This window comes from Watersipora subatra, chromosome 1 (assembly GCF_963576615.1).
Source record: "Watersipora subatra chromosome 1, tzWatSuba1.1, whole genome shotgun sequence".
NCBI lineage: Eukaryota > Metazoa > Bryozoa > Gymnolaemata > Cheilostomatida > Watersiporidae > Watersipora > Watersipora subatra.
Window position 1 is genome coordinate 36,513,667 of NC_088708.1, and position 16,740 is coordinate 36,530,406.

Below are 16,740 nucleotides of genomic sequence, written 5' to 3' on the forward strand. Positions count from 1 at the left end.
TATCTCCCTCCCTGGCAAATGCGAGTGTTAACTGCTATTGTATGTTTAATTTTACATTTTAATTAATCACATTTCCTTGCATTATTTTTTATTTGTTGTTTTTTGAAAGCATGTAGTACGTAAGGACAATAACCAACATGTTCTTTTTGTTACAATATCTTGTTTTGAGTGTTTTATTTGCTTTTTTTAGAGTATGGAAACCAATCAATATATATTTAATTGTTCTATATATAAATAAATTGCACCAACATGCGAGTAAATTGACATACGAGCTCAGTCTCGGAACGCATTAAGCTCGTAAGTTGAAGTATGACTGTATACTAGACTGGGCAATGCGAAGCCACGGTGTCCTACATAAATAGCCACATTCTTCACGACGTAACGTCAACGCCTTGTTCACTCGCAGCTGGTCAGGCAAGCGAGTCATCATTGTTTACATTGAAAGAATGGCAGAGACAGCTTTGTTGCTACATGTAATTTGACATAACTACTAAAGTACACAAGATATTGGTTTAAAATTTTAGATGCAAAGCTTATACACTATGCATTTCCTGCCCTGAAAATTTGTAAACATAAAGTTGAATATTTCATATGTAAAGTGCGAGTAAAAATGTGTATTGATCTATTCAAAAAGTATTGCAAAATTATCAATGTTGCCCTATGCTATGGGCTAACATGTCAGATAGCTAGGTGTACAAACTGATTTCAAATGCATACACACCGGTAAATGGCACACTGATCGCAGTCTGCCATGAACATAAATGTTGGGTCTTAGGTGTTATGCAAACAGTATCAGAAAAATCGTAGAAAACAAATTGCCAATGGTGCAATTTTCTAGACATATTGTGACAGGCTACACATGACTAAGGACGACCAGTCGGTTTGTACACCTAGTTATCTGACATGTTAGCCCATAGCATAGGGCAACATTGATAATTTTGCAATACTTTTTGAATAGATCAATATACATTTTTACTCGCACTTTACATATGAAATATTCAACTTTATGTTTACAAATTTTCAGGGCAGGAAATGCATAGTGTATAAGCTTTGCATCTAAAATTTTAAACCAATATCTCGTGTACTTTGGTAGTTATGTCAAATTACATGTAGCAACAAAGCTGTCTCTGCCATTCTTTCAATGTAAACAATGATGAATCGCTTGCCTGACCAGCTGCGAGTGAACAAAGCGTTGACGTTACGTCGTGAAGAATGTGGCTATTTAAGTAGGACACAATGCTGAGCCGTGATGCATTGGATTGCCCAGTCTAGTATAGTTAATAGGTCTATGATTCCAACGCTTTTTAATTTTCTTTTTACGTCCAACTTCATTTTCCTCAAACAGTTCATAGTCTACATCACTTTTATATGGAAACCCAAATTTGATCTAATGGCTCGACCAAAAATCAGACCACTTGGCTTATATCATGAAGACAAAGGTGTAGCCCTATATGCAGACAAAGCCACATCTTTATCTTCACATTTCTCCTATAATCCTTTCACAATTTTCACAGCACTTTCTGCTAAACCATTAGAACAAGGATACCGTGGGCTACTAGCAGTTACAATAAAGCCCTTTTTCTCACCAAGGTTTCTAAATTCGTAACTAGCATAACAAGTTCCATTATCAGACCTGATAACATTAGGTATACCAAATTGAGAAAATAGATATTTAAGTACACGAATTATCTCGCTAGCAGTTTGAGATGCTATATGGAAACATTTTATCCATTTCGAGTACCCTACAATATGAAAATCTTTGATAGATTTAATAATTCGCGATTTTGCGAACAGTCAATTCCGCGAATTATTAAATTCCGCGAACAATTAGTTCTATTTTCAAACACAAGGGAGAATAACTACTGCCTCAAATTAAAAACTGGCCTCTAGACAGAAGTACTAAATGTAGCCGAGTTCCAAACTTGTTTAAAATCATCGCCAGGGCTTCGAGTTAACCACACTGCCAATGCATCACACTTTGCAAAATTATTCAAGGTTTTCACAAGTTATTCGGCATGGCGTCGTCATCGCAAAAATCTCTCCAATAGTTTTTATGTTGAAATCAATTCCATCAACCTCTAACACCGAATTTTATGACAATAATGATTCTGATCTGGACATTATGGTATGTATTCGATTTGCATTGCAGATACGTTTTTCCATAATTAACTGCGTTAGTTCATTCTCTTGTTTGAAAACTGATCCCTTTCATTCAATACTTCAGCTATTGTTTTTGTACTTCCTTTACACTTCTTAATCTTACTTTTGTGTTTACTGCAGATTGAGAATGAAACAGAACCTATTCCAAAAACTAGAGACAAGTAGTAATATTCACCAAAGCAGGAATGTTGGCAGAGAAGCAACCAGTAAACCTAGACCCCTTCATCAACAACAACTCCTTGATATCGCTGCAGCAAACATGATTATATTATATATTCATATGTAGATATATATATATTCAGAATATATATATATACATATTTTATATATAGATTTTTTTAAGGATTTTTAGAGATATGTATATAGAGATATTTTTATGTATAGATATATTACCGGATAATTTATTACAAACTTGAGTGTACAAATAAAATATTTCAAATACAAATAAAACTTTACAAACAATGAATAAAGTAAATAAAAACAGTTTGGCCCATATAGCGGTTGTCTGGCAATAAGATTAAACGGATGCTCTTGATAAGTAAATACTAGCTTGTAAGCTCTCTGACTAGTTATTTTGGTAATAGCAGCTCTATATAGCTTTCACTGTCTTGGGTAGATGTTAAAGTCGATTCTCTCGCTACTACATGGCTGGTAAGGCAGTTATCATCAGAACTCTCCTCGTGGCTTACTATTGCAACGTTCTGCCAGTTGGCCAAGGATTTGTGATCGTAAAGGCGTTCTTGTTCCTTTTTAAAAACATATTCTCCTAGTTAGCAACTGCGGTCACTTCCACCTAAATTTCAAGACTTCCCTGAATGATTGGTGATCTTTTAGGAATGACATCCACCACCCTTGCAGTCATCGTGCCTCTGTGTAGGATGAAAAAGCTGCTTACAATACTTATTTCACGGGGTAGATGACCAACCGTTGCGCAGTCTGGCTTTACTAGCTTTACTGCAAATGGGTCGAGCAGATTATTGGGCTCTCTCACACTAAAACAAATATCGAAGCCGTAGGAATGGAAAAAATAAATATTGCATTTTACCAAAGAACCGCAGTAAAATTCAATTATTAATTTAGTAAATGGTTTTGAAAAAACTCATCACTTACCACAAGTTGTTGGTTCATCAAAGGCCTCCAAATCGATGAATTTTCGTGAAAACCTCTGAACGCAGCAAGAAATTTATAGTTTAACATGATCTACTCATAATTGTAAGCTAAATAGAAACTTAAACACGTGGTGTACACATGTGATGGGTTAACTCTATTGCTATCAATGGAGTTAACCATTAATAGAGAGTGATCGTGTTCATCCACGAATAGATTAGTCCGCGAATAACTTAGCCTGCGAATATGCTTGAAAAAGGCAATTTGCGCGAAACTTAACTCAGTGAATATATTCATCTTGTAGGATAATACTTTATAGCAATTAGATAATATTCGTTATCAAACACAAGTATGTCAGAACCTATCGCCCCTCCCCCCATGGTTTAGAAGGCAATTCTGCTTCATACATGGGTTGGTGTTTGACTTGACTATATGCATAATACAAACATTACATCCGTCTATATAATCTGCAATCTTCTTACTATAACCAGGCCGCCAAAAATGACGTTGAGCTCGTCTACGACATAATGTTATGCCCTGATGACCTTCATGACAAATTTTCAAATACTGTGTTCTCAATGACTTGAAGAATAGAGAAAGCATAATATTATTATGCTTTATTATTTTTCTTGAGGTGTTGACTGATGTTCTAAAAAAAGAATCAAGGAGATTGACCAACCAGAAGCTGAAATATAGCCAGCCAAACACAGGTCTACCAAAAGACATAAATGTTTTAGTAATCCTCATATTAGCATCAATGATGTATGAAATCGACTTGTGTGCCATTGGTCAATTAAGCCAACTAATGCGCTCTCCTATAACAATCACGGCGTTTTAATTGGTTTAATCCCTGGAGGTATAGAACAATCAAATTGGGCCTAACAATCATTGCTCTGAGAATTCCAAACCAGTCCCTCTGACGTGTAGATTAGTTTTAGCATGAAATAATTACACGCATCTATTGTTTCGCAATATTTCGCTATCTTGCTAATTCAGCTCAGTTTTGTTGTTCTCCCACTTAGCTTCCCTATTCAGACTCATATTTAGGGCTGTTCAGATTTATTTATTTATAGGTAATAAATGGAATCAATTAAATCAATCTCGGTTATCATTTGGAATTTTCTACAAATTATATTAGTTACATAATTTATTCTATACACAGATATGTTATTATTTTGTATAATATGCATTATGATTATTATGTTAATCATAAAAAAATAATCATAGATAAGTTAATAGATAAATAGAAGAGTCAAATCAAAAGTTATCGTTTTCTTTTCTTACAGCAAGAGCAGCACGTTCAAGTTATTCTTTTTAAAATTATGGCTGTAGTGAACTTACAGTCTGTTAATAGTGACGATAATCATAAAAATCAACTGAATGCTGCAGTAGGTACACAGTAGAAAAATGAACGAACAAAAATTCACATTCCCATTTCTTATTCTAAACAAACTGCAAATCACGGATATCGTATAATATAGACTATACACGCGCCGTTCGTTGAACAGAGGATCTTCGGAGCAGATCCGTGAAGATCGAGTTAACATTTGAGGCACAATAGTCAAAATCTGCTCTTGTTTTGAAAATCATGGCAAGGGGTTGTGGGCAACTGCCTTTACCACACAATGTTTGCTTGGTTTTCCTGAGAAACCAGATCTAGTTTTTAAATTCTTTACTATCGCGAGAAGCGTTTCACATCTCGTTGCCTAAAACAATCAGTATACATAATGGCGGTAAGGGTGCGCAACTCCGGCACATGTCCAATAAGTCGATTTCATACCTCACAATTCTCGAGATTTCCGAAGGGTTTTTCCTCTGATTTGTTATTAGGTAGACCTGTGTTGGGCTGGCTATATCTCAGCTTCTGGTGGGTCAATCTCTTTGATTCTTTTTTATAACATCAGTCAACACCTCAAGATAAATAATAAAGCATAATAATATTATGCTTTCTCTATTCTTTAAGGAATATACAGCCTAGAGTCATACAACAATAGATTACTATAAATACTTAATCGCACTCTAGATCCATATAAACCTATCAGTTCTTTACTAAAACCATCCAATTCAGACGGCCTTCCAGAATACAAATACAGTCAAACATGGATAACTCGAACTTAAAGGGACCGAGCAAAAGTGTTCGAATTATCAGAGCATTCAAGTTATCAGAGCACTGTCACAAGTCCATATATTTACTTATTTATTAGTAGATACATGTACATATACAAACTATAATATAAATCAAAAGCACAAATGGCTTGTTTCAAATTAAATGCTTCTAATGTAAAGTTTAAAACGTTTTCATGAAAAAGTATAGAGATTTTTCTATCACTTGACATTGGTTTGTCGTTTGAGGTGATGTTATTGCCAGGACGTTTTTCAGATTGACATTGGCAAAACTTGATCGTTGTTGAAATGCTCAAAAGAAAAGACATTTTTTTCTTTTGGGGTTTTACCCATGATCAATTTTGCCGTTTTTTCTTGAAGTTTATGCAGATTACCTTACTTTACCTGGGATTCGTTAAAAGCAACACTCCGAGGCAGTTCAATTAGAAGTTTTACGAGGTTTTACGGTACATTCTATATCACTCATGCTCTTTTAATAGATACTTATTGAATGTACACACGTATTCTGTGTTTAGGTCAAATGATGAATAGTTTTTTGTAGCTCAGACAACGTATACGTTTAATTACAACATTTTTTAAGACGTTTTAAACATTCAACATTCCGACGTTGATTCAACACAGAATCAACGTCGGAAAACTATTCATCACGGGCTAGCCGGGTCACGCACTCAAGGATTTTCGCCACGCACATACAAAACAACATGCGATTTTTGTTTTGTATGTGCGTGGCGAAAATCCTTGCGCGCGTGACCCGGCTAGCCCGTGCTATTCATCGTATCGCAGTATAAATCAAATTTTACCAAACTTTTAGAAAAGTCGTTGACAAAAATATTTTGCCGATGGTGGTAATAACGACGCTTATGAATTACGAAAAGATGAAGTTTACCTCTATGGCTTTGAATAAAGTGATTTTCTAAAGCGAAAACAACCGTTTCGATAGCCGTTGGGCAAAAAAACAGTTCGAATTAACAGTGTTGAGTTCGAGTTATCTATAGCAATTTATCACTACGTGGGAACGGACCAAAGGAAATGTTCGAATTAACCATGTGTTTGAGCTATCCGTGGACGAGTTATCCATGTTTGACTGTACTCTACACATTTTAGAGCGTTCAAATTTTTACTAACCTCTTCCCTAAGTTTCTCTTCTTTTACATCTCTATATGCAGAAGATGAAACTACCGAGTTGACTTAAGCTTCTACCTTATTACAATTAGCTTTACTTACCTCATCGCAAACAGCACCACTGTTCGGATGACTAAGTGAATCAGCAATAAACATATCTTTTCCTGGAGTATGGAACTATCATAATCATATCTCATTATTCTTAGCCTAAAACATTGTACCTGTTGTAACTGTACGTTACCCTTACAAGTAACTTAGACAAATCTTTTTCACCTACAATCGGAATTAAAGGCTTATGGTCCGTTTCTATTTCAAATTTTCTACCAACTAATTAATAGTTAATTTTCTCACATGCCCTTGTCGTAGCTAAAGCTTCCTTCTTGACCATGGCATATCTGCATTCAGTTTGTCTTTTTACTAAAAGCATATTCTACAGGTTGCCACGCACCTTCCTCGTTATACTGTAGCAAAACTGTACCGAGTGCATTTTTACTAGCATCAGCGGAGACTATGTTTAGCATTTATCTCGAAAGTATATAATACTGGACTATTAGAAATTTCTTTCTTCACAGTTTCAAATGCTTCATGTTGGTCAGGGCCCTTAAACCATTCTGGTTTACTACCAATTACTCCATAAATCGGAGCATATAAACCAGCTAACCTTTTATCAAACTTCATCAAATTGTTTATCATTCCAGTAAATCTCCTGGCTTCCTTTTTACTTCTCGGAGGCTTCATTTCATCTATAGCTTTTATTTTACCAGGGTCTGGTTTAATACCAAAAGTGCTAACCAAATGTCCTAAAAGCTTCACCTCAGTACATCCAAATTCACGTTTTTTTTTAAGGTCATTCCAGACTTCTCAATTCTCTTCAAAACTTTGCATTACTGTTGCCAATTTTCGGTTACAGTTTTCCCAAAAACTAAAATATCATCCATCAAACATACAATTTCGTCTAAACCTTTTAATATCTTTTCTATTTCCCTCTGAAAAAATTCAAGGGCTGAAGATATCACAGAAGGCTTTCTTTTAAAGCAAAATCTACCCCATGGGATTACAAAAGTCGTTAACTCCTTGCATTTCTCCTTAAGTTCAACTTGCCTAAATCCAGAATTACCATCAAGTTTTGAAAACAACTCCTTTTGACAATTTACTCAACATGTCTGAAATCCTAGGTAAAGAGTATACTTCCCTTCTAACTTGTTTATTCAAATTGATCAAATCTACACACATTCTAATCTTACCACTCTGTTTTGAAGCAATGGTAAGACCAGAACACCAATCACTTGCCTTTTCTATAGGTTCTATAACCTTACTTTCCAGCATTTTATCAATTTCTTTTTTTTAGCCTTTTCACGCTAACCTGCTGCAATAGACCTAGGTGCGTACAATCTAACAGGTTCAGCATTCCTATGCAAGTCAATACTGAAAATACCAGGCATTGTTCGTAGCCCTTCTAAAGTCTTAGAAAATTCCTTCACGAGGTCAAATTCATTCGCACACAAAGCATTAATAACTGCTAACAAATTCAACATCCTAATATACCTAAAAAGTACATGTATACCTAAAAGAATTCTTCTAGAACTAAGTATGTAAACAGAAATATCAATAACTGTATAAGCACTCTTAATAGCTACATCAGTTACTCCTTGTATAAGCACTCTTAATAGCTACATCAGTTAATCCTAAAATATTCAGTCTATTTCCATCAGCTCCATTCAAATTTTGCTTGGACTCCTTCAAATTCAAACCAAAATTTCTACTAGATTTTTCAGTCAAAGTAGATACATCAGCTCCTGTGTCAAAAGTAAACTCAACATCTTTACCATTTACAGATAAATTTCTGACAAATTTCTTGTCTAGTCAGCTGCTATTACTCGTAGACCTATTAACTATGCTAGACTGGTCAATCTAATGCAACACAGCTCAGCATTGCATCCTACTTAAGTAGTCGCATTCTTCGTGATGCAACGTCATTGCTTTGTTCACTTAACCTAGTCCAGACCAGTTTCAAGTAGGAAGACATGGAGAGTGGACCGAATACCAGCACTGGAAAGGATTCAAAGGTAAATTTTGCTCCAATTATTTTCAAGTAGGTTTGTGATAGGTATCTAGATATATAAAGCAAGGAATATTGTGGATTTTTTCGGGATACGCATACAATTAATGGTTTCTCCAAAATGGTTTTTTAAAGTTCATATCAGGCACTACAATTTGAAAAGTTGTTTTGCACAAAGAGGTGCCAAATGCGTAGTAAACAAAGTGTTGCCGATTTTATGAAGTTTTTCATCACCATGGCAGGGGGACGTAGGCTTGTAAATGAGTATGGTGATGGCTGTGCTATATTTAAGAGTGTAGCTAAACCTAACCAGAATGATTTTTACTTTATAATGATCTCATAAAAATGCAATCATTTACTGATCATTTTGCAGGGCAAGAGGAGTAGAAATTTTTCCTGTGCATTTGGGTGTTCTAATACTCCAGCAAAAGACAGTAAACTCAGTTTCCATTGGGAAAAAAACACCTAGACAGAGTGAAACGTAAGGACTGGATGCCTTCCAAATACTCTGTGCTCTGTAGTGATCATTTCACAATAGACCCCTATCGTAAACCTCTTAGTGTGAAGTTGGCTGCCATACTAAAGTCTACTGCTGTACCAGGAATATTTGATTCTCTGTCAAAATACTTAAAACTGACTCAACCAAAGCATAGACGACTCCAATGCCAACCAACACCGTCTACATCATCTACACCAGATCGTGTTGAGCCAGCCATGGAACTTTCACTTTGCTTTGAAGAGCCAACAGCCGCCAATCAATCTGAAGAGGTCATTTCTGACCCTCTACATAAGTGTGCGTGAGGTAGACAAAAAATCGCACTGGAGATACGTATACCGAATCTTTTAAAGAAAGTCAACACGCTTAACCACAAGCTTTAAAGCCTTCAAAACCCCACACATATTCAGAGTTTGCTTGAATTTATAAAAAAAGAAAATGAAATCCAAAGCGTTAAGCTTGACTCAATAGATGGTGGCCTGCAAGAGCTACATTAGTAGAAAATGAAGCCAAAAACCAAAATACAAAAACCATAATGGTCTTCAGTCTAAAAATTGAAGAATTCGCTATTACCATGTAATACTATTCTCCAAAAGCCTATCTCAGAATGCTGTTCAAACTTCCTAAAGCACGAACTTTAAAACTGGCTCGAATCTGTAGAATGTGATGCTTAAAACTCACCTGCAATCACTTCACCAGCTTTATAGTCTCATGTCCAGATTTACGCACCAGGGATGATGCGACACTAATCAGTGTTAAAGATAGAGGTGGTCTGTTTACACCTCATCCTGTCATCACAAATATAGGTTCAGGCTCAGAACAGATCATACCGCAGTGTGTCAACTTACAAGGAAACCACTGCAAACATACACAAGCTGGTGGTCACTAAGACCCTTTCATTGGTTTTACAAAGTAATTTGCATTAGAAATTTTCATGCTCAATACACAGCGCAGCAGCGTTAGTTAAAACTATCACCTCCAAATATGTCAGGATTAGAATTCACCAGGAGGCTACAAAGGTAGCAGTTAACAAGAGTAATCGCAGATCAAGGCTCAGCCGACTGGTCGTCTTTAGTCATGTCTAACCCTTCACAATACATAAATAAAAGTGTACCATTTGTCGCTTGTTTTCTACGATTTTTCTGATGCTGTTTGCATGACACCCAAGACTCAACATTTATATTCATGGCCGACATTTGAAATCAGTTGTACACCTAGCTACCTGACTTGTTAGCCCATAGCATAGGGCAACATTGATGATGTTGCAATATTTTTGGAATACGTCAATATACATTTTTACTCGCACTTTACATATAAAATTTTCAACTTTATGTTGTCAAATTTGCAGGATAGAAAATGCATGATGTATAAACTTTGTTTCTAAAATTTGAAAAATATCTTGTGTACTTTAGTAGTTATGTCAAATTACATGTAGCAGCAAAAATGTCTCTTCATTCTTTCAATGTAAACAATGATGACTCACTTGCCTGACCAGCTGAAAGTGAACCAAGAAATAACGTTGCATCACAAAGAATGTGGCTATTTATGTAGGACACCGTGGCTTTGCATTGCCCAGTTTAGTGTAGTTAATAGATCTATGCTATTACTAGACTCAGCTAACCTTACTCTGGGAGTAGGACTTCTTCTACTTTCACTACTTCCACTACTTTCATACCTATTTCTACTTTGATTCTTACGTAATTTAGGGTCCTTAATTGTATGTCCTTTGGTAGCACAAAAATAGCACCGTACCTCTGGACAGAATCCAATTTCATGTCCTCTCACTCCACAATCATAGCATTTATCTCCCCCTGGAGATGAATATCGTCTAGAGCTTTTGCTAGACATATTCCCATGGGGAATATCTATCTCTGCTTCTTCTATGCCATTCAAATTGTCTTTCTCTACTAGAATCCTTAGATGAACCACTATTATAGTGCCTAGAGCTTCTTCTATCCTTGCTATAATCTTAACTATATTCACTCGATTTCCTATCTTCACCTCTAGATTTATGTTTATATCTAGAAGATACTCTATTCACTTCTCTTTCAATACTCAAATCAGAGTCAAATTTAAATTGATTATTGTTGCTCTCTGATTTGTTTTCTACTGCATCTACTTCCAATTTCACATTAGAATTGCCTGCCTTATCGGTTTCTATAGTTCTTTCTGAATCGCTAGCTATCTTTGTAGCTCTCAAAATACTTGAAAACTTAGTCTAATTCAGATCATTTTGTTGCATTAATTGATATCGAAAAAAAGAATCTCTCAACCCATTTACTGCAATGGCTAAAGCAAATTCTTGTCTTAAAGGTTGACTTGCAACAAAATTCACATTACAGTTATTTGGTACCAAAAGATTCACCATGTCTTACTCTGCTGTATTGTAGGTGCAAAATATGTGGAAATGTATTACAAGCTTATAAAAGTTCAAAAATGAACGGTTGATCGCAGCCATCACGAAAACGCCGTAGACCGGAATGCCTTTCCAAAACGGGTCTAATGGGACATAGTTAAACACGATGGCTTCTGTTTACACTTTTATGCAACCTCATTCGTCGAAATATCTTCACAAATATACTTCACGCATTCAATAAAACCATGTTTATTGTCATTACGCGTTTATTGTCATTACGCGTTTATTTCATCATCATTGTAATGCTGTCACTTCGCGCACTGATCTCTCAAAGCCTACGGTAAAAATTGGTTTAATTGTTTAACTTTCGAAGGAGTACATATCATCCTCTGATTAACATGTCGAGCCTGTTGGTCACCTGTGATAATCGAAAAATGCTACAAAAAATGTTTGCGCCATTTGGCAGGAAGTATGGGTCACATGATCAGATTACGACTAGATGATTAGACCAAGATTATATTTGATACGGGTTTTTTGGTAGAACCCGAAGTGTTTGTCATAAACTAGTGCTATGAGACATTTTATATTGAGCCTTTTATTGGCCTTACAATGCATCTGATAACATCACGTGTCAAAGCAATAATCAAAATGTTTGAGAAAGTCATCAAAATAAAGAGATTCCAAACTATGGTATTTTCGTGATGGCTGCGATTAACTGTTCGTTTTTTAAGTTTTAAAAGCTTGTAATCAAATTTCCACATATTTGGCACCTTCAATACAGCAAAGTAAGACATGGGGAATCGTTTGATACCAAATTACTGTAATGTGAATTTTGTTGCAAGTCAACCTTTAAGGCTTTTTCACATTAATGTTGGCTTCACGAAATTATTTTTCATGTAGTTCATTTCATTTTCTCGCTTAATAATTTTTTTGAATACCTATTATTCTACAATCAAGCACGAGCAACTTTGCCTCATTTACGGTATTATCAAACCTAAATGTGCAAACATTTAATGAAAATGTTCTACTCGTTGCATAACCCCAAGAGTTTGGTATCACATACCGTGTGGCATTGTCTCAATTGTTCTACTCATTGCATAACCTCAAGAGTTTGGTATCACATACCCTGTGGCATTGTCTCAATTGTTCTACTCATTGCATAACCTCAAGAGTTTGGTATCACATACCCTGTGGCATTGTCTCAATTGTGCTACTCACTGCGTAACCCCAAGAGTTTGGTATCACATACCCTGTGGCATTGTGTCAATGTGCTACTTGTTGCATAACCCTAACAGTTTGGTATCGCATACTCTGTGACATTGTGTCAACTGTAATGGTAACTCATGGCAATAGCAACCATGAAGATTTTTATTGGCAATAGGTGGATGAGCCAGCAGGAAGTCAAACGGAAGATTTGGTGAAGATCTCGGTAGAGTTGCCCCCTTCTGTTGAAAGCCTTGCAATGGTTGAGAAGATCAATAAGAGCTCGTGGGCTAATGTGGTTGCTGTTGTTCCACCTATGCCTATCATTGACACAAACAAGCAGGTAGATTTCATTGGTAATACGCTCATATATCCTCAGAACAAATACAGTGACATTACTCCTTTGCAGGTTGCCACTCTGTATTAATCCCTGACAGATTGTTTTAATAACCATGGTACTATTGTTGACTACACAGGGGATTTTCCATTATTTACGATTGGTACTAGTCCCAATTTATGGCTAATTCTGAATTTATGCCTAATTCTAAACTGTCCAAAGATTTTGATCCAAATTTGTAGTTTGTTCGCCTTAAAGGTTGACTTTCAACAAAATTCACATTACACTTATTTGGTATCATAAAGTACCTTGTCTTACTCTGCCGTGATGTAGATTCAAAATATATGGAATTGTGATTACAAGCTCTAAAAAGCTCAAAAGCGAACAGTTAATGGCAGCCATCACGAAAACGCCGTAGGTTAGAATCACTTTATTACAATGACGTACTCGACGTGGTTATTTAAATAACAATAAAAGGATCAATATAAAATGTCTCTTAGCACTAGTTTATAACAAACACTTCGGGTTCTACGGAAAGCCCTTATTAAATATAGATGCTCGCTACTTTACAGTTTCGTTTCAGCTTGGTCTAAACATGTAGTCGTATTCTGATCATGTGACCCATACTTCCTGCCAAATGACGCGAACAATTTCTGCAGCATTTTTTGACTATTACAGGTGACCAACAGACTCCTCATGTTTATCAGAGGATGATATGCACTCCTTGAAGCTAAGGTTAAAAAATTTAACTAATTTTTAGGTTAGGTTTTGAGATATCAGTGCTCAATGTGACAGCATTACAATGATAATGAAATAGATGCGTCAGGACAATAGAATGGTTTTATTGAATGCGGGAAGTTTCTTCGTGGAAATATTTTGATATTTCGGTTGCATAAAATTATAAACAAAAGCTCATTGTGTTCAGCTACATCCCATTTGAGCCGTTTTGGAGAGGGATTCCAACCGACAGCATTTTAACAGCGATTAACTGTTCATTTTTGAGCTTTTAAGAGCTTGTAATCACCATTCCACATATTTACATATTTTGCACCTTACAACACAGCAGAGTAAGACATGGTGAGCCTTTTGATACCAAATAACTGTAATGCGAATTTTGTTGCAAGTCAACCTTTAACATTTTATTATGGGAGGGTGGGGCACGCTGGAACAAAAGATGGGTATAATATTTTTGGGTATTAATATTTTCCTAAAATATTGGAATATAATGTAGATAATCACAAAGGATGCAAAAATATGTTTTACATATGTATGCCAAATGCCAATTCTGCTGGTTGTATACTTTGGAAAATATCACAAGAATACTAAATGCATAATTGGTGTGTCAACCACCTCGCCCCAGTAGGGATAACGTTGAAACACCCTATGGGGCATGTTGGAGCGTCTTTGGTTTCCATAGTAAATTTTAGTTTTAGAATTGTGTTTGTTTGAATTTATTTTCAGCCAAACAATTCAAATTTCCACTAATTGTCTTAACAAGAAAAACTTGAAAAGAGTTTGCTATGAGCTTTAAAACACTGAGTACAACAATCAAAACAAACAAACTTCCATAGTAAAAAAAACCTATATACATGTACATATGTATATGTTTCTCAAAGTTTGTTTGTATGGGTTTCTGTGTATGTTTGCGTATGTCCGGCTATAGCTGTTAAAATATTTGAATATAAAACTTCGCATTCTGATGGATTTGAACTCACAGAGATTGCAACCACAAAATTTAAATTTAATTTTCGTGTTTTCTTGAATTTCTATTTTCGGTTTTCCGTAAGGTTTGATTGCTAAAAATTGCGGTCAAGGCCAATTTTTTCACGCGGACAATTGTATTATCTCCGTAAGAAGAGCCTCGAGATTCTCTCTCCATTCGGTCAGACAGAGACAGTACGACATCTCATTTTTACATGTGTACCAGTATCAAGAGGTAACAGTATTGAGAGGTACCAGTATCGAGAGGTACCAGTATCGAGAGGTACCAGTATCAAGAAGTACCAGTATCGAGAAGTACCAGTATCGAGAGGTACCAATATCGAGAGGTACCAATATCGAGAGGTACCAGTATCGAGAGGTACCAATATCGAGAGGTACCAATATCGAGAGGTACCAGTATCAAGAGGTACCAATATCGAGAGGTACCAGTATCGAGAAGTACCGGTATCGAGTGGAACCAGTATCGAATGGTACCAGTATCGTCGTATTTAAAGCTTTGATGGATAGCTTATGCTAGAACAGTAACCTTATTTATACACACACACACTTCTATGCATAAATTGTTATTATTAATTCAACATATTCAGGATTTTTATTTTGTTTTCTCAGTTGGTATTAACAGTATCATTAACAAATCATCTTGTTGAAATCATAGCAAAACAGACTTAATTTAGCTATTACTTGCTAATTATTTCACATTTAAATTTAAACCCTTTTATAGTTGCTTTATTTTTAAAAAAAATTATTTGACCCGCACAGAACATTTTCATCATGATATGAAGTTTGAAAGTTACAGTTGTTTGACAAAGTTTGAAAATCTTGACCGTTGTTTGAGTTTTCTCTCTCAATTTATTTCAACTACACAGAACACTTTTCTCATGATATGTAGTTTGAAAGTTAGAATGGCAAATGTTGTTATGTGTTAAACACAAACCAATCTTTTGTCCAAATACTTTATTACCTGGGCAATGCCGGATAGTACAGCTAGTGTTGATATAAAGATATTACTATTTGCAGTCATGATATCAATATTGTCCAGAAATTTAGGGGTTCATCGTGAGTATTAACTTTTATCTACATCATCAAGGTTTGTATCCAACAGCAGTTTCTATGCGACTCGAGCTGTTCCCCTCTATAAGAATAAAGGGGCAAGTTGCGACATGTTGCAACTTGCCCCTCTATTCTTATCATTAAAACGTGTTGCAACTTGTCCCATAGCCTTTGTGTTTCAACTGCCCCACATGACTCTGAGTTAAAGCTGGGCGGTTGGTCGGTATTACCGTTTTTTCACGGTGCTTGCTTTTAAAACCGAGCGATCAAAACGTCACAATGGAACCGTGCGATTCGGTTGTTCACGCACCGAGGATACCGAATAATGTGAACATTCATGCGGTATTGGTACGCACCCAGGTAGACCGAGCGACCGTTGTCACATGGTAAAAGTGGCACCAAAATAGAGCAGATTGATTGGTGGATGGAGATGATGTTTCGTCGCAGGGGGGCATCCTTTGCGGGAAGAAGAGTCGTCATGCTAGAATGGACAGCGAGAGTATCGCATAAGGTAAATGCTTTCATTGTTTCTTATTATACTCGATGTTAGACCATGAGTGGTCACACTTTAGGTTTGTGTCTGGACTTGGTGCATTAGTTGGTATGGTTGGGAGGCATTTGATTTTTTATTCTAATAAGTCTAAATCTATCGTATGCATGGGTGCGGATCATCATTTTTGATTCAATAAAGATTGATGCTAATCGGATGGACAGCCTTGAACATTAACTGCAATAACTGGCAAGCCTTGACTTGCCAGTTATTGCAGCTTTAGTGTCCGTACTAGTTTTTTATAAACCCAAATGGAGAGTAAATACTAGCTAGGCAGCAGAATTAATGAGAATATTATTTATTGGAGACTCGAACTCAGAATTTTCATGTTTGTCATGACTCAATGATAATTTCCAAACCATACACATTGTCAGTTGCATTATCTTTTTAATTGTAATAATTAATTCCTTATCATTAGGAGTTTTGTTTCCTGTCTGCACTTAACTAACTGCCT

General features: G+C 36.0%; 1 protein-coding gene across 4 annotated transcripts in view; it reads left to right on the forward strand.

Moving 5' to 3' along the window:
- LOC137392676 (ras GTPase-activating protein-binding protein 2-like) overlaps positions 1 to 16,740 on the forward strand; it is a 54,375-nt gene that overhangs the window by 21,008 nt on the left and 16,627 nt on the right. For all 4 annotated transcript variants that reach the window (XM_068079027.1, XM_068079028.1, XM_068079026.1 and 1 more), the window contains exon 6: positions 12,806 to 12,970. In XM_068079027.1, the coding sequence (XP_067935128.1) occupies positions 12,806 to 12,970 (165 nt within the window). The remainder of the gene's footprint in view (positions 1 to 12,805; positions 12,971 to 16,740) is intronic.